The sequence below is a fragment of the Podarcis muralis genome, chromosome 4 (genome assembly GCF_964188315.1).
Source record: "Podarcis muralis chromosome 4, rPodMur119.hap1.1, whole genome shotgun sequence".
In the NCBI taxonomy this organism is placed as follows: domain Eukaryota; kingdom Metazoa; phylum Chordata; class Lepidosauria; order Squamata; family Lacertidae; genus Podarcis; species Podarcis muralis.
In genome coordinates this window covers 95,221,655-95,242,151 of record NC_135658.1, presented here as the reverse complement: position 1 = coordinate 95,242,151, position 20,497 = coordinate 95,221,655, and the positions used below count along the sequence as shown (strand labels likewise).

Below are 20,497 nucleotides of genomic sequence, written 5' to 3'. Positions count from 1 at the left end.
GTTACATACTTTTGTCAGTTGTTCAGTAACCAGGCAGTGAAGTCTCTCCCATTCTGACACACTCAAATTAAGTGATTCCTTTTAAGTTGACAAATTATTTGTTCTTAATCCAAGGCCCAAGCCATATCTGTTCAAAGGAGATCATAAATTCCCTACGCTTAATGAGACCGGCCCAGTAGTGATCCTTTATGCCGAAATGGGCACAAAAGACTTTGCTACATTTCACAAAGTTTTGTCTGAACAAGCACAAAAAGAGGAAATTGTTTACGTGCTTCGACATTTTGTCCAGGTAAGTGTGTGTGCAGAAGAGATATAGTGAACCGCAATTGAATTAAAGTTTGTTTAAACCTTTCCAAATGTCCACGAAGCCCCGTTGTTGCATACTTTGTTGTCAGTTTCAAAGCTTTTCAGCCACAGTTTGCCACAAAAGGGGAACACTGGGGCTTTTGGCCTTGTGCCAGACTTATGGGTTTCCTATAGGCTTCAGATATAACACAGTACATTGAAATTAACAGGAGAATGACTGGCTTCAGATGAGCCTACAGTCAGCCACCGGAGAACTGATATATCTAGTAATAATAATAATAATAACTTTTATTTATATCCCACCCTCCCCAGCCGAAGCTGGGCTCAGAGCGGCTAGCCTCAACTAGAGCCAGGGCTTTCTCGGCCGCGGCTCCAATCTGGTGGAACACTCTGTCACAAGAGGCCAGGGCCCTGCAGGACCTGACATCCTTCCGCAGGGCCTGCAAGACAGAGCTGTTCCACCAGGCCTTTGGTCAGGGCGCAGCCTGACCCCCTCCTCTGGCAATCAGCAATCTGCACAGAATTTTGCTTGATGGTTGCCATTAATTTGATTTTAATTTGATTTAATTAATTTTATAATGAATGTTTTTAGAATGTCGGACTATTTTGATTGTTGTTAGCCGCCCTGAGCCCAGCTTTGGCTGGGGAGGGCGGGATATAAATAAAATTTATTATTATTATTATTATTATTAACAACAGTAAAATGATAAAACATTCTAAAAGGATGTTGTAAGGAAAGTAACAGGTGGCGTTTTATTGAAAATGATTATTTTTTCCTTCACCCCCATTGTTTTTAAGTTCCCATTGTGGGTGGCCAGATGCAAAAGAGGACAGGGCTCCTGTGCCTTTCATATTATAAAACATCTGCTACAGCTCCCACTTCTGCACAACTATTAAACTACTGTCTTCTTTTGCACCTGTTCGCCCTATTAGTGAAGCACTTCCTCCCTTCTTTCCTCTAGAATGTTCTTTACAGTATGTCAGAATTCTTCCCCTGAACAAGCACAGACTGCAAACCACATGCATATACCGCATCAAGCATCCTCCAAGTTAATATTGCATTAATTGGATCCTGACATTCAGTCACAAGGCCTAACTCTGATGTGAAGTCGTTGTTTTTTTAATTGAAGTCAACTAGGCTGGTGATGAAAACTCTGTGGGGCAGAGACCAAAGAAAGTGTGTGTGGATTAGTGTAGTGTCCGAAGTTCAAAAAAATAATCTGACTTTATGATGATGATGATAATGATATTAATAATAATTTGTACCCCGCCCATCTGGCTGGGTTTTCCCCAGCCACTCTGGGTGGCTCCCAACAGAAAATTAAAAACACAATAAAACATCAGACATTAAAAACTTCCCTAAAAAGGGTTGCCTTCAGATATCTTTTAAAAGTCAGTTAGTTATTTATTTCTTTGACATCTGATGCGAGGGCATTCCACAGGATGGGTGTCACTACTGAGAAGGCTCTCTGCCAATAGAAGGTATTCTTTCCGAATGGAGGCCTCTATTAATTTTAGAAACAGAATGATTAAAATCCATAGTTCTTGTCTAATGCCTGCTACAACTCACAGTACAATGCTATATGACGTACCGTATTTTTCGTCCCATAGGACGCACCGGCCCATAGGATGCACCTAGTTTTTTTGGGGGGGGGGGAAGAATAAAGGAAAAATTTTCCTCCTTAATTCCCCCCCCCCATGAGGTCGGGGAATCCAAACCAGGTCGGGGAACAGCAGGATGGCGGCGCTCTGCCTCCCTGCTGTCCCCCGAGCTTGTGGGGCTGGCGCTGGGGAGAAGCGCGAGCCAGCCTCCAAACCAGGTCGAGGAACAGCGGGATGGCGGCGCTGCGCCTCCCCGCTGTCCCCCGAGCTTGTGGGGCTGCCCGATGTCTGCCCAGCGTGCGGGGCGCTCTGCTTCAGGGCGCCCCGCACGCTGTGCAGCAGGCTGCTATCCACAGCCTAGGGGGCCCTGCGGGAACTCCCGCAGGGCTCCCCAGGCTGCGGATAGCTTCCTGAAGCCTGGAGAGCGAGAGGGGTCAGTGCGCACTGACCCCTCTTGCTCTCCAAGCTTCGGCGAAAGCCTGTATTTGCCCCATAGGACGCACACAGATTTCCCCTTCATTTTTGGAGGGGGAAAAGTGTGTCCTATAGAGTGAAAAATACGGTAAGTCCCTCTGAATTGTATGGGGATTGCGATCAGGGAAGTGGGTATAGGATTGCAGCCTTAACGGGCAATTATTTGTAAAGTATAATCCTGATCTTGTGTATGTTTACTCAGGAGTTCAACAGATTTAAATGTGATTTACTCTCAAGTAAATCTAAGTTTAGAACTTATTTAGAAATGGCAGTACTTAACATTCCTCCCTTCTGTTCTTTTCGAAATGATGTACTCGAGCAGAAACCTAGCTCCGAGAAGATGTATTTGTCTGGATATGGTGTGGAACTTGCAGTAAAGAGTACAGAATACAAAGCGGTAGATGACTCTCAGACCAAAGGTACATTTTTCTCCGGTGTGTGGTATTACTAGAGACATTATCATCACAAAATATTTGGCAGTGTCTAGAATTTTGAAGGCAGTAATCTTCTACATTGCCCCATTGAAGTTAATGGAAAATGTCTTATTGGGTCAGTAATTCACCCAGTATTTGTTTTCCTGACACACACCGTTGGTTGTGATTGCATTTTGTGGGATATGGCAAAAGTAGCCACAGGCGTTGAGAATCAATACAGAAATGTACATCTGTAATTTTTTTGTTGATGGAATGGAAAACTCCTATTTTCTAACTGTATGCCAAACCTGATCTTCCTCCTTTGTCATCTATTTGAGAACCTGTCTTAATTTCTTTCTTCCTCTCATTTTAGGCAGTGAGTTAGTTTCTTTGATAGAAAAACTAGTAATTGTAATCAGTTCTAGAAAGAAAATATATTGTAATATTTTTGTACATGTGTTTTGTTTAGCTACAAATAATGTAACAGCAGAAGGAGCCAATGAGGAAAGTGAAGTCCAGGGCTTTCTCTTTGACACATTAAAGTGAGTTTATGTTAATTATAATTCCATACTGTCATGCTTGCTTTTATAAACTTGTGTTTTTAGTGCTTGAATAAGCTCTTTTGCAAAATCATCTTTTGAAATTTTACCTGTTTTATGAAGTTAATTTAAACTGGTAGTTACAAATGCCTTGATGTATGCAAATGATGTTGAAATGTTACTTTTGACCATATTGCAATTGTTTTAAGATCATGCTTCTGTTGAACATTGTATCATTTATATGCCACCCATCTGACTAGGTTGCCCTAGCCACTCTGGGTGGCTTACATTTTGCATTAACGTAAAGAATCAGCTCCTTATATGAAAACAGCTGCCATTTTTGCTAAATGTTGGATGTGATACCTAAAATACCTAATATGGGAAAACGGATGGTTAAGATGCAGGGTCCAGTGGCCATGGCTCAATCAACATCCTTTATTAAGAACTAAGGAAAATCAACAAAAATAGATATGTTTATAGAAAATTAGGCACCATTTATTGGCTTTTGTGGGAGTAGCCTATTAATTCCAAGCTCATATTTATCCTTTAGGAAGATAAACTGTAATGAAAATAAACCAGAAACTAAAAATGTCTTCATATTTTATTACACAACTATCACTGACGTTTGCTAACTGCCCTAGGAGCCTTTTAGGATGTTGAGTGGATTAAAAATACTTTAAATAAATACAAAAATAGAACACATCAAATATAGACGTTGAAATAAATTCCCTCAATGAGTAATAAACGGTTGAGTCACGTATTAGAGAAAGCCTGCTTAAACAAAAAACGGATATCAGCAAATGTCTAAAGACCATTACTGGTGGTGTTTAATACTGGTGGTGCCTAATATCTTACTTCGCCAAACCTTTATTAGGCATTACAAATATAGGCCATCATAAAGCATCTATGTACAAAATTTTAAAATATATACAAATAAATAGCCATGTAAAAATATGTAATAATGAGGATTTTCATTGGACTTTCTTCCCACTAAATAGTGCCATTCACCAGAGATACTACTGATAAAAACTCAGCCACCCTTGCAGTTGCTTGCGAGTTAATATTAAACAGATAGAATCTGATATTTTCATTGTGCCATGAAGAGTACCCCCAAAAAAGGGGATAGCATGCATTTGCGTAGCTGGTTGTACAATGGGCAGTAGAAAAGAATATGTTCTACTATGTCCGGCACGTTCCAAAAACATCCACAATGTCTATTGTTTCTGGGGATGTTTGAATATCTGCCCCTGACAAAAGCTGAGGGGGAAATGTTCAGTTGGGCTAACATAAAGGCCCTGCATTGGACTGGAATTATTACTTTTGAAATATAAGTGACCCTGTTATCTGTTGTATTTAAACCATAAAACTAAGGGGAGCAAATTTGATTTACAGCTCTCAATGTTTTGTTTTTCAGTGTTCCTTAATCTGATTTGAATATTATGATAAATAATTGTATAGCTATTATAACTTGAATTATGCAAGAGTTCTGCCTAATATCTATAGAAAGGGAGGTACTACTACATGGGAGATCATTACTTTGTACCAGGCTTGGGAGGGTGAGCTGAATTGGGTGAAGGGACCAGCCAAGCTCTCCCAGCTAAACCAGCCTCCTGCCGTTGGTGCAGTACACTTGCACCCACCAGACGGGTAGGTGTTAGTGCCTCTGGAATGCCTGCCAGCAGTAGCCAGCACAACACTCTGAAACAGGGTGTTCCAGGGGTGAGGAGGGGCTGAGCTGGCCCATATCTGTCGGATCCTGAGCTGGTTTCACTGTCATTGTGTGACAGCATCAGGCCTATAAATGCTATGTCAGCTCCAGGCTGGCACAGTGACCTTTCTGCCCCCCACCTTCCACCTTGGCAACCATATGTGGCAGGGCTGCAAGTGTGCTGGTGGCTTTGCTGCACTGTAAAGCTGTGGGCTGGGAGAGGGGAAGAGAGAAGGTTTGCAGCCTAAAAGTCCTATGCCTAATGGAAGGGAGCGGCCAACTGGAAGGTCAGTTGGCCTACAAAAGCGCCATTTTCTGGCTCTTTTACGGGCTTCCACACACCCGTAATTTCCCAGGTAGTATTTTTGAGAATTGGTTAAAATGTCCTGGAAAACCCAGGCACATGGCAGCTCATATCGGACTTTCCCCAAAAGTAGCTAATGACTTCATTTATTTGGAGTTTTTGTCAAAAAGCTCAACAACTTTGGCCTATATGGTACGACATTTATTTGGAGTTGGCTCCTATGGTTGCTAACCATGGTTAATGGTAATCAGTGATTGAAACTTTGCTTTGAACCCCGTCTTCAAACTTTGGTTGTGTGGGACAGTTGCATTAATAAGTTCCCCCTTCTGGGTTACAAGAAACATTAAAACTACAATTTTCAAACGTTTATCATTGGTCTTTACGTCAACCGAATTATAAGCTCCTACAAGTGTTGTGTAGTTATTGACTTGCTTTATGTTTCATAAAATCCAGGCAGAACTATCCTGACCTCAAAGACAATCTTCAAGAGCTGAGGAAATACCTGATTGAAAGTAGTGATGATACAGAGCCTTTGAAGGTTTGGGAATTGTCAGGTAATAACCTTTATACTAGTTGTTTGTTTTTTGGTGTAATACAGTGGAAGAATGAATGGCAGTGTATTTGCACCAGTTATATTGACATCAATGTAATGTTTACAAACCTTGTATGTGCAAAGGGGTTGTTGGTTTTTGGGAAGGCTCTTCTGAGAAAAAAATTCTCGAGGTGTACATTGGGAAATAACTGCTGTGCACACATAACTTTTATCATCCGGGCTAAAAAAATAAAATAAAATGTGAATCCCTTGCTCCAGATTAGCCATTGTATTCAGAATCTGGATATCCGTTATGCTTCTTTTGCTATGTTGCTTAAGGAGTATCTCCCAGAACTACATTTTCATGGAATACATTTTCAGTGAGCTGTGTTGATCTCCCAATGATAATGGTAATTTGCTAGTGTTATGAAAGTATCATGCTGAAAACCTGAGGGACCATTCTAGATGTTACGCCTAGTTCTAAGTGGTGCAGTGGAACAGGAAATGTGGAGGAATTAATCTCTGGGGCATTTTTTTTTGGAACAATGACATCCTCTGCTGGAGCACCAGATACAATCCCCCCCCCCCACCCACCCACCACTGCCTCTGTTCTCATGCCTCTGGCAAACGAATGAGATGATAACGAGGCTTTCAATTTTTACTGTTGTTTGTAACATATCACCATAGAGGAAATTGGAGAATGTGGGCAATAGACAGAAGCTGGCTGCTTTTGTTTCCTTTCTTTGCGATTCTTGCTTCGTGTCAGCAGTTTAAATGGTAACACCTTTTTGTAAAATGGTGAGCATGGCTGATCAAAAGCTAAAGGTTGGACTTTTGTTAAAGCTCAGTGTGTTTTAGCATACTGAACCTATGCCGTTAGAAACAAACTCGGCTGAATTTAGTAGCACTTACTCCCAGGTAACCATGCATAAGATTGTACTCCTGCCTCATGGCTGATCAGGCAAGTGATTCCAGGTTAAGCGGCGCACCACTTTCTGCCAGCCCAGTATTCTAGGATCGGCATCAGATCCCATTAAGTTGGGTATTATGCCATGTCTACTAATCTTTGAGGTGTACATGTGTCATAGTAGATCAAGACAGCTGCCTGAATTTTTTAACTCAGTGGAGTGTGGCTATGGAAGGCTGTCAATATGCGCTTCTGTACTTCAGAATTTATGTCCTAGCATCAACGTGCAATGGGTTTTTTCAGGCTCCCTTCATATAACCGACTTGGGTGGGGCTGGGGAACTAGACACAAAGCTGCTACTTTCAGCAGCCGCCGCACATTTTGGTTCTGTGATCCTTGTAGCTTTTCTTAAGTTTTCAGAAATAAATCAAGAGATTAATATATGGTCAGATTCAAAACATTTGTCCTGGCTTCATTGACAGGATGAAACACCAAGAAGCATCTATTGTTCTCTTCTGTGAATCTATTTTTAACTAAACAGTTTTAGATTTTATTGGTAAACTGCTGCATCAGATGAACAAAGTGCACATAAAGCTCTTCAGAGAGGCGGAGGGAAGGGAAAGATGTTAAATCTTCCTATCCTGATGACCTGCAGGAGGATCTTGTGTGGCTGAAATCATTGTGGTACAATTTATCTTTACTGTTTCTATTAATGCGGCACAGGAGTAGGCCATGAAGTGTTATCATTGCAAAATAAAAGCCATAATACTACTTTAAAAGCTATTTCGTCATATCTATGATATGTTGAGGATGAGGGAAATTGACCATGAAGCTTGTGGAAGATTAGGCTTTTTTTCATAATACTGTAAAAGTAGCACGATATGATGCCTTTTCCCCTTTCAGCGTTATTGGTAACAGTTTCTTGTATGCTTTTATGTTACATATAGGATATCCTTTTTGGAAATAAATAAACAAGTTAATGAGAATTAGTTAGTTGTAACTAAATTAAGTTCCAATGCTTTCCCTGGGTCTTATAGCATTATGCATGTCTACTCAGAAGTAAGTCCTATTGAGTTTAGGGCGGATTACTCCCAAGTAAGTGGGTATAGGATTGTAGCTCTACTAAAGGCCAACATTGACTGCATTGCAGAGAGAATAGCCTTGTGCTACTCATGATTCATTAGTTGAATTAGATTTGTTTGTTATAAGCTACTAGGAGTTCAAACAAAATAGATGGAATATAAATTTAATGAAACCTTTTGAAACTGGGCAATATAGCTATTACTGTGTTTCCTCTATAGTTATTATTCCTGTTTTCCAGTGTTCCAAAATCTGTGCTATAATAAGCTGAATTCTGTAACCTGTATAAATAATGCAAATTGAGCACCCCTCTTTTTTTGCTGCTTTAGAATAATCAATACTATTTTGCCTAACTTACTCTGATTTTTAGTATTCATGGAGAGTGGCAAGAAATTATATTGGAGTCTGAAACTTCTCTCCCAACTGTTGGAAATTTGGTGTCGCACCTATGCTGCGTTTCAGCAACAGCTGGCAGAACAGTTTCAAGGCTATCAGGAAACTTGTTCTGGAAAGTTTAAATTTTCAGAAAGCTTGAATTCTAGGGGTTTTCTGCACTCCGATCAAATCAAATCAAAACATACAAGCAGTCCTGACAGATGCATGCAGATGAGGTTTGAACAATCAGAAATGCGAGTAGAAGCAGTTCAGTGGTAAAATTTATGTATGCGACTGCAGCGTCAAGAATGTTGTTGGCCCCAAAATGGAAAGAAGAAGACCTGAGGAAAGAACTGGATACAGAAACTCATGGATTATGCAGAAATGGCAAAACTTACCAGAAAAATAAGACATCAAAACTACAAACTTTTTATAAAAGAATGGAAATTGTATACAGTGGTACCTCGCAAGACGAATGCCTCGCAAGACGGAAAACTCGCAAGACGAAAGGGTTTTTTGAGCTGCTTCGCAAGACGATTTTCCCTATGGGCTTGCTTCGCAAGACGGAAACGTCTTGCAAGTTTGTTTCCTTTTTCTTAACACCATTAATACAGTTGCGACTTGACTTCGAGGAGCAACTCATAGCACGCGGTGTGGTAGCCTTTTTTGAGGTTTTTGAAGACTTTGGTGATTTTTGAAGCTTTTACAAAACTTTTCCGACACCGTGCTTCGCAAGACGAAAAAAATCGCAAGACGACAAAACTCGCGGAACAAATTAATTTCGTCTTGCGAGGCACCACTGTATTGGATATGTACAAATAAATTGTAAACAGAGAAGGACATTGGTAGGATTATTGTAATAACCTGCAGTTTCATAAGAGTAAATAAAGTAGTTGAATAAAAAAATAAGTTAATTCAGTATATGCAGGAAATGATAAATATAAATTTTTCGGAACCGCAGAAAGAGGAAGAAGGAGGTCGAATTTTGAAATGTTAAAATGACTGTAAAACTATTGGAATGTATATAACTGAATATTACAAATAGTTCAGTGGCTAAGTTCAGACATTCCTACAAACCATTTGGAGAACTGGAAACAAGACATGTGCCGCGTCTGAGTTAGGGCGGTGCAGGCTGTTGCCCCACACAGGGTGCTGAGCCACAGAGGCACAAAATTGAGAAGATCCATAATTGAGAAGTTCCATTTTGGGGTTCCACATTTTGGGCTCGCTCAGGACGCCATGTTAACAAAGATTGCCAAAGTACACACCTGACATGTGTGTACAGCACTCTCTGTAGTTTGCCAGTTCAAATATCACGACAAACTGTGGTTAGGTTGGAAGAGCAAGTACCAACCCTTGCTGCTCTGAAGTAAATTGGGGGTCAGCACTAAACAGGAGTCGGAAAGGGAAGCAGCGTATGTGCAAGCCTGCAGCTCATTCATAAGCGGAATTATTTTCTGACTAGAGCCTTTGAAACATCATCAGACAAAACAAGCTTAACCTGCTGCCACATCTTACACCTAAGGAAATTATTTAATTACAGCTGCATCTGTAGTATAGTTCAGACTGTTTTCTATCTCTGGTCATGGTGACAATTATAACTTGCATTACTGCTGTGTACTATCATAGTAGCCTCTGAGTGCATTTGTGGAAAATGTGTATAGAAATAGGACTGCTGCAATTGTTAAATTGGCTTTAGGGCAGTGGAAGTCACTTACCATTTCAGACGATAAGATGTGTCAAAGAGTAGTTGAAATGGTACGGTTTTTAATCATATGTTACGATGAATTAATGTATTTTTTATATATTTACCTTGTGGCTTATCTTGTTGCTTTTATTAACAGTGTGTGCAAATGACCTGATTGGCTAATGATGAATATAATTCTATTTACAGTTGTTACTTATATGCCCCTGTCTAGTCAACATATATATGCTCCAGGCATGTGACCATAGTCAAGGAATTGGGAGTTGACCCTAGGATTTCCTCTTCCCTTCTCTCCCTAAATTCTACCTGCCAACATAACTGTAGCTGATCGTTAGATAAACATTGACCTTCAAGTTAATTAAAGCCAGACAGGTTTTGCTATTAACAAATGTTTTAAATCCATACCTGAGGTTCTTTAGTGAATGCTTTGTTTTCTTGTAGACATTAGTTTGCAAGCAGCCTCTCGAATTCTCTCTGTGCCCGCTTATAATGCATTAAAAGTCATGAAGGACATTGCACAGAACTTCCCAGTCAAGGCCAGGTAAGGCTAATGTTATTTCCAATTACAGTGGTACCTCGGTTTAAGAACAGTCCGGTTTAAGAACAATTTGGTGTACATACTCTGCAAAATCGGAAATAGTGTCTTGGTTTGAGAACTTTACCTCAGTCTAAGAACGGGATCCGAACGGTGGAAGGGCACCGGTGACGGGAGGCTTCATTAGGGAAAGTGTGCCTCGGTTTAAGAATGGTTTTGGTTTAAGAAAGGACTTCCGGAACGGATTAAGTTCGTAAACCGAAGTACCACTGCATATTAATGAATGTCTGGATTTTGAGAGTTTCTTTTGAAACTTTATTTACATTTTTATCCCACCCTTCTTCGAAAGTTATTAGGGCAGCAGATGTGGCTTTCTTTCATTTTATTCATTCACCAACCCTAGGAGGTAGAAAGTGACTGGTCTGCGTTGAGCTTTCTGACCAAGTGGAATTTTAGCCTGGTCTCTCCAGTCCAAGTTCAGCACTGTTGTCCACTACAATATGCTAGGGTAGCCTTCCAATAAACTCTACAAAGGTTGCTAGCCTGACTGCTGTCATATATCTATGTAAGTTGTCTGTGTCAATAAAGAAAATCAGGATCTACCCCACATCTTGCCTTGAAGTTGATTCTTATCATGTGACCAGGAAAGTGGTTTTTAACAAGCCTAAACAACAGTTAATAGAATTCAACAGATGGAAGGATCCAGTATGTAAATCCAAATGCTAAGTCTTAAATGGCCCATTGGGTGCAAGTTGTCAAATTAAGAAACATAGCCATGATCATTCATGCCACAATAATAGGCAGTTCTTTGTCATCTTTCTATACCAAGAGATTACTCATAAGAGCAGCGAAGCTAGCTTTCCAGTGTTTATACAACTGGTATCATGTCGAGATTTCCTTCATTAGCAGACATTGTCATGATTGTAAGTGAACTTTTTATAGCGTTTTTCATGGATAAAATGCTTTACAGTTCTTATCTCGTTTACCCTTACAACAACCTTGTGGGTCTCCCTCTGCTACAAAAGCCAAATTTCTTTCCCTACTGTTCTATCAAACAATACACTATTGTTACAGTCTGCGATGCCTTGAATCCCCAATACAATCCCATACTTATTTGACATTGCAAAGCACAGCTGGCTGTAGTTTTTGAACTATTGTGACAACCCTTAGACAGAATAAGGCGGAGATGAGAGTGCATGGTTGATGTTAGACACGAGCAGTAATTTCTGTCGTCTGGCAGAAACTTGAATGACTTTTATTTGTTCCTGTTTGACTACATCTTGCATAAAATTTGTATTTGAGCATATAGCAACTGTTGAAAATGATGCTTAAGTCAAGTACCACACTGTCTATCAAAAGTCTTTTCTAAAAATCTTTAATAGTCATTTTACTTTAGAAGAAAAGTTTACAGGTCTTACTAGATAGCAAGAAATTGAGAGTGGACATCTGGTTTGAACATGCCCTCACCTGCCACAGAGGGAAAAGCCTAGTTTAAGAAACCATAGCTCAAGCTAATTGTAGTTTCAAGTTCAGAAGTTAACTACAAATTGGTTAGCTTAAACCAGTTGTTTCATTGTGGTTGGGTGTTAGAGGGGATATATTGATGGGATATCATTGCATGCAAAACTTTGCCTATGGAGTACTTTATTCCCTCAGAATAGGTGGGGGAAATGCCGAAATACAGAACAGTTCATGATCTCTGACTTTTTCAGATCCCTGACCAAAGTGTTAGTGAACCTGCAAATGCGGAAAGAAATAAAGGAAAATCAACAGGTTTGTTACTGTTCTTTTTATTATACAAAATGATGCAGTTGATTATACTGTGTCGAGAGATGCATATATTATATATTAAACGCATTATAATGTAACTTAAAAATGTAAGCAGCAGAATTTCTAAATGTGGACTTGCTCATCAGTTGCAGTCCTTAGCTTCTCATGACACCTTCTGCTCAAATATTGCATGGCATGGCCTGATTTGCTGAGCAGCCCTTCCAGCTACAGTGAGCGATGAAACTTAGACCATTAATGTTCAGATGTTACCTTCAGGGCTTGAGCTTTAACTCTGAACTAAGCTGCTTTAATTGACCACTGGAGTTCAACATAAATCAGTTCAGTACCCCAATGTCTGCATGCAGTATAATTTGCTCTGTCGATAATGTATTTTAATATATTGCAGAATTATATTTTGAGCTTTTGCCCTTAACACATTTGAGATCTGTGTTCTTCAGAGTATGTTTTAAAATATAAGCCTCCTTCCTCAGCTTCACCCCTATCATCCTAGATCAAGTCAGTAATCTTCAGCTACTGTCCCATTCCAAACAGCCCCATGTTTGTGAAGACTGCTTCGTTCAGGATTCATTTTCTTATATGTATAGAACCAGACAGTCATTGACACCTCTTTCCACTCTTCCCTGATTTACCGGTATATAAAATATGCTTGATTTGCTACTCACAGAGGTGTAAAGAATTTTATTTATTTATTAAATTCCTTGACCACCCTTTATTTGAGGAACTTGTGGATGTCAAGGGTGCAGTACCAGTGATGCAGGCAGAGTTAGGTTATGGACCAACCCCAAGGTCTCACCCCCCCCCTTCTCTGTGCATAACATGTAGACAACTTCAGGTTCTCAAATTTATCTATGTGCTTTTTGAGGGTCCCTTATCCATTTTGATAAACTTGTCAGAAAGACCCACCCTTTTTATCCAACACCACCTATCTGCTGCTAGGTATGCACTTTTCTTCCTCCCTACCTCCCTCGTGGAAACCATTCCATATCTTGCAAAAAATTAATCCATGTGTTGTTGTTGGATTCTATCAGCCCCAGCCAATATGGCCAATGGTCAGGGTTGATGGGAACTGCAGTCGTCCAACAACAGCTGGGAGGGCCGCAGGTTCCCCACCCATGTGCTAAATTATGGTTTCGTGCTGCAAGATTGTGCAGGTATGAGCCTCAGACTTGCATGCCGTATCCTGATAATAATGTAAAAGCCCGGCTGTGTGTTGGGGACTGGACTGAGGGGGACAAGACTGAGGAGGAATGGTGGAGACCTCCCCTCCCTCCTGAACTTCCCAGAGAAGAGGAAGGTTGTATTGAATTACAGCCGTGGTTTGAGGAAGTTCACAGGTCAGAGACAGGTGAATAGAAGAGTTGGGAGGTGTTGGGAAAAGAGAAAGGGGGAGACAGAGACAGAGCAGCCAGCTGACACATTATCGCTGGAGAGCATTTTTGACCCCCCTTCTCCCAGAACCTGGTGTGCACTGAAAGTGGAAGAGCAAAGGACTCAAGAGACAGTTAGTCCCCAGCAGCCACCATCAGAGGAAGTGCTGTTGCTAGGAAGGGAGGGGGAAGGAGCTCCGTTGGAGCAACGCCATTGACGGGAGACAGACTGCATTCCTTCATCGTTCTCTGTGAATTATTGAATAAATCTTGGTAAGACCTCTTAATTGTTGGTGAAAGGCCCAGAGCTCCAGCATTCTGTTCTCACAATGGCCAAACAGATGCATATGGGAAATGCACCAATGGGACCTGAGTTCAGCAGCACTCTTCCCACTTTGTGGTATACAGAGGCATTCTGCGTCTGACCGAGGAGGCAGGACATAGCATAGCTATCATATTTGGTAACTTTAACCTCCGTGAATTTGTCTAATCTTCTTTTAAAGCTGCCCAAGCTTAGCAGCCCTCCCTGCATCTTGTGCGAATAAAGATGTACCCAACATTAGAAAATTCTAGCCTGGGGTTAGTGGGAAGCCATAGATTTCCAGATTCGAACAAATTTTGTTAAACTCTGACTGAAAGATTGTCATCTGCAAAGGGAAGAAGGGACAATACAAGCCCGAAATGCCTGCCTGCTTCTTCTCAGCATTTAGCTTTTATGTCTGAATGCTCTCAAGGAGGCTTTGACACCTTATAGGCTAACAGATTTATCGTGGTGAAAAAATTCATGAGCTAGAACCCACTTATTGATTCATTATGCCCTAATAAATCTGCTAACCTAGAAGGTGCCACAACAAAACTCTTTGTGTTTTCTGGAAGAGACTAACATAGCTACTGCTCTATGTTCTGCTGGCAACTATTTGTTTTTTATTTGGGATTTCTGATCACTCCACTGAGACTGCTTCAGAATGGGTTGTGCTAAGATGTTTCTCTTCTACGCTGCTGGCATTACTGGTTTTCAGAATAGTCTTTCAGAAATACCAAAACTAGGCAAAATCCACTCATAGAAGGGGAATATTTGATCCAGACTTCAGTTCTAAGCTTGGTTATAAGAAGTAAGTCCCATTGAATTCAGTGGGGCTTATTATTTTCTGAGTAAAGATGCTTAGCACCAGGCTATAAATTTCATTTTGTAGATGCTTCAAAGCAGTACTGAACTTCATGCCCATGAAAATCACTATTAAATAGCACAGTGTTTTTCATGCTTTCCTGACACTTTTACGTGGCTGATCTAAAACAAATACTTCTTTTAAAGCCCTGGAGCTATTATTTTTATTTGAGCCATTTGATCTTTTTAATAAGCATCTTTTAGTGAATTCCTATTTAAGTTTTCCTCTTTCCTCTTTTTTCTTTCTCTCTTTCTCTTTTTTTGCCTTACTGCAGATTACTCATTTTTATTAGACTGCAGCAGCTGCACAAACGCAGTGTAAAATGGTATCAAGTACTGGTAGTTAAATAGCTCTTAAAATAGACCTGAATACATTTTGATGCCAGTTGCTCTCTTTTGGAAAATCCTGTTACCTAACAGAAGAACTTTTGAGTCTTTCTGTCTCAAGTGTCACATCCAAAGTAATGTTTGAGTAGACAGGAGTCTAATATACTTGCAGAAATTGTTCTACACAATTGCTAATGAGGTATTGTGTGTGTGTGTGTGTGTGTGTGTGTGTGTGTGTGTGTGTAAGTTGGTTCTCTGTATTTTAAACTTACTACACCAGAGAATTCAAACATAACTTTGAAGAGAAGTAATAAAACAAAATTTCATGAATCAGACAACATTTTGGCGAAACCGTGACCCCTGCGGGTCAGGGCACCAAGAGCTCATTTTATGGCCTACGGTTAAACATGCAGTTTGCACTGCCAAACGTTGCAAGAGCCAATTTGCAGGTGTCTGGCACCATTTTCGAGTGAATCAGATGACATTGGGTTTTCGGGGAAATTGTGACCCTGCAAGTCAGGCTGCAAGGGCTTTTTGTGGAGCGCCTTGAAACGTGGGGTTTTCACAGCCAAACGTTGCAAGGGGCCTTTTGCTAGTGTTTGATGGCACTTCTGAGTGTATCGGATGACGTCAGGTTTTTGGCAAAACCGTGACCTCGTGGGTTAGTTCTTTGAATATAGATAATGAAATTTGGGGTTAATCTGTGCAAATTTAACCTGGCTGCATACATAAGGTATTATCTCTAAGGACCGCATGAAAAAATGCTTTGGGCGCACACGAATGCAGTGGTGAGAAAGCAATCTCTTTGTCTTTTTTGTCTGTCTATAAATCTGGCAGCTATTCAGACATCAGTAGTAGAGCAGAATAAATTGCCATGCACATTTTTGAGCTACAGGATATTCGTCTAGCAGCAGGAGAGGCATGATTTCAAGCTGTGCAGAACTGAAAGATTCTCCTCTAAGATAATGTAAGTTGAATAGAAAATGCAATATGGGAAAGAGGCTAAAGCCTATTAAGGACTGAAAAGTATATGGTGATTAGATGCAGTCAGAATAGCCTTCAAGGATAAGTAGCTATGTTACGGAAGGATGTAGTTGTTGAAGCCTAAATAACATTTCAAGTTACAGACTCACCTAAGGAAGCCTTCCTTTTGTTTTTGCTCAGGTTAGCTATCTAAAAACAAACGTTGTATGGTCCACGTTATAAGTGTACAGCCATTGTACCAGGTCCAGTGAAAAAATGTTTCCATTAGACCAGCCCTGTTTGTATGTATATAGAGACACAGAGAGAGATTGTCCCTGATCTTATTTGCCTTTGGTGCCCATTGTAGGGTAGGCCATTTGGTAACTCCCATTTTACAGACTGAGAAAGGACCAAGAGAGGGGTGTGTTCACACGGCCATCAGTGTGCATACAAAACAGAGCAGGAAGGAAGAATTTTTAAATCAAATTCAACACTGGCAATATATTATCTAAACACATTTCTATGGAACCAATTATAACAGTAATATATTAAGTCAAGAATATTCAATAAAATTTCAAAGGGAAAAGAGAAAAAACAATCAAAGACATCAAGATTAACACTCAAACAAGCCCATCTAGACTTGGACTAACTAGATCAGCTGAGGGCAATTGCTGAGGCCCATGCAGTCTAAGGGCCAAGTCAATTTAAGTTAGAACAGTACAGTATATTTGTGAGCTGCACCCCAGTCTGAGGTGCACCCCCCCCCAGATGTTGGACTCCAACTCCTATCAGTCCCAGCCAACATGGGCAATGGTCAGGGGTGATAGGAGCTAAAATCCGACAACATCTGGAGGGCACAATGGCTACCCCTGCTGTAGCAGATAATCTTTTTCATGATCAAATGGTGCATAGTATCCTATTTCTTCTCTTTAAAAGTTGCATTAACTGAGACTGCTTCATAGTACACCATGTAAATGTTCTTTATTGTGGAAAATAGGGAAATGGCATCTAGCTCCAGTGTGGCACTGCCAGGCAGCACGTTGAATCCACTGCTGGGTGGCACTGTGGTCTAAACCACTGAGCCTCTTGGGTTTGCTGATCGGAAGGTTGGCAGTTTGAATCCACGTGATGGGGTGAGCTCCCGTTGCTGTGTCCCAGCTCCTGCCAACCTAGCAGTTCGAAAGTACACCAGTTCTAGTAGACAAATAGGTACCGCTGCGGCGGGAAGGTAAACAGCGTTTCTGTGCGCTCTGGTTTCCGTCACAGTGTCCTGTTTCTCCAGAAGTAGTTCAGTCATGCTGGCCACATGACCCAGAAAGCTGTCTGTGGATAAACACTGGCTCCCTTGGCCTGAAAGCAAGATGGGTGCCACACCCCATAGTCACCTTTGACTAGACTTAACCGTCCAGCGGTCCTTTACCTTTTTTTTACTGCTGGGGTTGGGAATAATCAAACAGAGCCATTCAAAGACCAGGACTATGCCAGCTTGGAGCTGCTATAATGATCAGTCTAATTACTGGCAATTAACAGCAGTGGGGCTGGCTCATGATTCAGAAGATCCTGGCTTTGCCCTCCCCGGTACTTCTGCCTGCCTGCATTTTTGGCAGGTGGAGCAGCTAGCTTCTTGGCTGGGTACTGGGAGATCACCATCTCATCCCAGCAACCTCCCAGTGCTCAGCATGACCAGATGTTTGTGTTGTACCATGACAGAAACTGGAGACTGAATGCATTGCAGGTGGCTGGAATAGATGATCCCTAAGGTCCCTTCCAACTCTATGATTTTATGAATGGTGCAGGAAAACCTTCTGAAGTATGTGACCTACAGCGGGATGGGAAGCAACTTGCACTTCAACATAGGCAGCAATATACAGGTGAAACTCGAAAAATTAGAATATCGTGGAAAAGTTCATTTATTTCAGTAATTCAACTTAAAAGGTGAAACTAATATATGAGATAGATTCTTGACATGTAAAGCGAGATATGTCAAGCCTTTATTTGTTATAATTGTGATGATTATGGCGTATAGCACTTTGGGAACATCCAACTTCTTCTGCAATTACCTTTTGAGGCTTTCTCTCCTTATGGAGAATCTCAGTGATGGCTTTCTGCACAACTGTTAGGTCAGCAGCCTTCCCCATGATTGTGCTTCCTACTGAACCCATTGCAGGTGTTATGGATTGAATAGCTACTGCACCTTTTCACAATATTCTAATTTTCTGAGATTGTTAATTTGGGGTTTTCATCAGCTGTACGCCATAATCATCACAATTACAACAAATAAAGGCTTGACATATCTCGCTTTGCATGTCATGAGTCTATCTCGTATATTAGTTTCACCTTTTAAGTTGAATTACTGAAATAAATGAACTTTTCCACGATATTCTAATTTTTTGAGTTTCCCCTGTATAGCGAGCAAGAATTGGTTTGCTTCAAAGACTCTGGTGTGTTCAGCAACAAATGCTGAGCCTAATTTCCTGAAATATAACTTGTCAAACTAAGTTAAAGCCTGTCTTTCAGGTTATTTGGTTTTTCCTTTCTGTGAGCAGTGAATATGTAAGAAAGGATGAATGATGTTCATGAATAGTTAGCATCAAGCCTACTCTGTAGAAGAGGAGAAATCCCTTATCTACAAGAATAATTAGAAGATTAAATTTTATCCAGCCAAAATTAATGTCATCTTGTTCACATAGATTTCAGATTTGAAAGATGAGGATATTCTGAAGATGGGTTTTTAAACTGTCTTGACTAAATTATACTAAGCTTGACTTCTTCTTTTTACTATCTTTCTAGCATCTGAATGAAGCTCTTGAACTTCAGCCTGGTGAAGCACGTTTATTTCTAAATGGTCTTCGTATGGATTTGAATCTTCATGATCCATTTAGGTAAAGTATTAGTTATGCAACTTTCCTATATTAACTATACCGAAAAGGCCCAGTGACTTGATCCATAGACCAGCTAAGCTGTGGTTAGCTCTATATTGACAGTCCTAAAGAGAATATTAAGTATAGCAATCTGATTGTTTTGTTCAATTTAAATTGAGAGGAAGAACAAAAGAGTTGCTTAACTAAATCATATATTTGTGGGTTTTTTTAAATAGTCTTTTAGAAACTTTGAAGGTAGAAGAGAAAGCAATGCGTGGACTTCACTCCCTTGGAATTAAAGGAGATGTTCTTAGTAAAATCATGAGATTAGATGCCCATTCTGATGATGACGCTTATGCATTAGACATTCGTCACTCTTCAATAGTAGTAAGTAACCATATTAATTTCTTTATCTAGCTAACAACTTTTAAAGTCCCATGAGACCCTTGGGGTGATACTCATCTAAGTTTTATTCAAGAGTGGACCTCTTGAAATGAATAAACCCAGCTTTCTCATGTTCATTTATTTTAGCAGGTCTGCCCTAAGTAAATCTCAGTTGAATTCCACCCTTTGTTGTTTTTTGCTGCATCTAAATAACATGGCCACCTCTCTTGAAAACTGCATTTAAGGCTTTAACACTAAAAAGTCCAGCAGGTATTCTGATTCATGAAGTGAACAAAGTATAGTTAAGACTTTAACTGTTTTTCTAGCTTAGTTTAAATGACAGATACGGGATAGGTTGCATTCATTTTCTTAAGTGCTGCTACATTATGCTTTCTGGCTACGTTTGCATGAAACCCTTGAGTCTTCCCTTGAGTTGCTTGTCGAAACCACTCTCAGCAAGCAGTGAAATATGTCTGAGTTTATTGCCTGTCTCTCTATGATGTGTGTAAAATGGGTCTGTGCCCATTTTATGCAGCATAACTTGTATAGAACTTTTACAGGGTAGTACAGGCGGCAGCAGCAGCAGCAACAACAACAATGAGCACTTCCATTTGCAGAAGGGCCACTCTTGTTTTAAGGCAGTGATCTGCATTCAAGTGGTACTTGGCATCTCTGCATACTCATGTGGATTTTTAATTGTGTTTCTGTTGCTTCTTTTGTATATTGCATAGTGGAATGCAAATCGTAATACAATAAAATACAATATAAGAATTAAAAGAAGCAATGAAATACAGTTTAAAATCATACAGCATCTTGCACAGTGCATTACAAATACTGCAAGAGGCAGAAAAATCACCAATTGCTCCACCAAGATCATCAGAATGAGTGAATCTTTATTTGCATCAGCCATCGGCCAGAACAATAAAATAACAATGCAATATACAAAGAATAGAAATAAAATGTCAATTATATAAAATACATTTTAGGGTTTTGAATCAATAGTCAAATAGTGGATCTTATTCTAATTGCCCCAGCTAAAAGATCATCAGAAATTTTCATATGCTCCATGGGAAATAAAGTTTGGGATCCACTGCTCTAGGCAAATATTGTAAATGGCATTCAATAAAAAATGAGTCCTATACCAAGCAATCATCTTCTT

General features: G+C 40.2%; 1 protein-coding gene across 3 annotated transcripts in view; it reads left to right on the top strand.

Moving 5' to 3' along the window:
- The window catches only part of UGGT2 (UDP-glucose glycoprotein glucosyltransferase 2), a 77,978-nt gene that overhangs the window by 11,533 nt on the left and 45,948 nt on the right, over positions 1–20,497 (top strand). For all 3 annotated transcript variants that reach the window (XM_077927719.1, XM_028728304.2, XM_077927720.1), the window contains 8 exons: positions 115–289; positions 2,705–2,801; positions 3,265–3,337; positions 5,800–5,900; positions 10,387–10,486; positions 12,193–12,253; positions 18,884–18,975; positions 19,191–19,341. In XM_077927719.1, the coding sequence (XP_077783845.1) occupies positions 115–289; positions 2,705–2,801; positions 3,265–3,337; positions 5,800–5,900; positions 10,387–10,486; positions 12,193–12,253; positions 18,884–18,975; positions 19,191–19,341 (850 nt within the window). The remainder of the gene's footprint in view (positions 1–114; positions 290–2,704; positions 2,802–3,264; positions 3,338–5,799; positions 5,901–10,386; positions 10,487–12,192; positions 12,254–18,883; positions 18,976–19,190; positions 19,342–20,497) is intronic.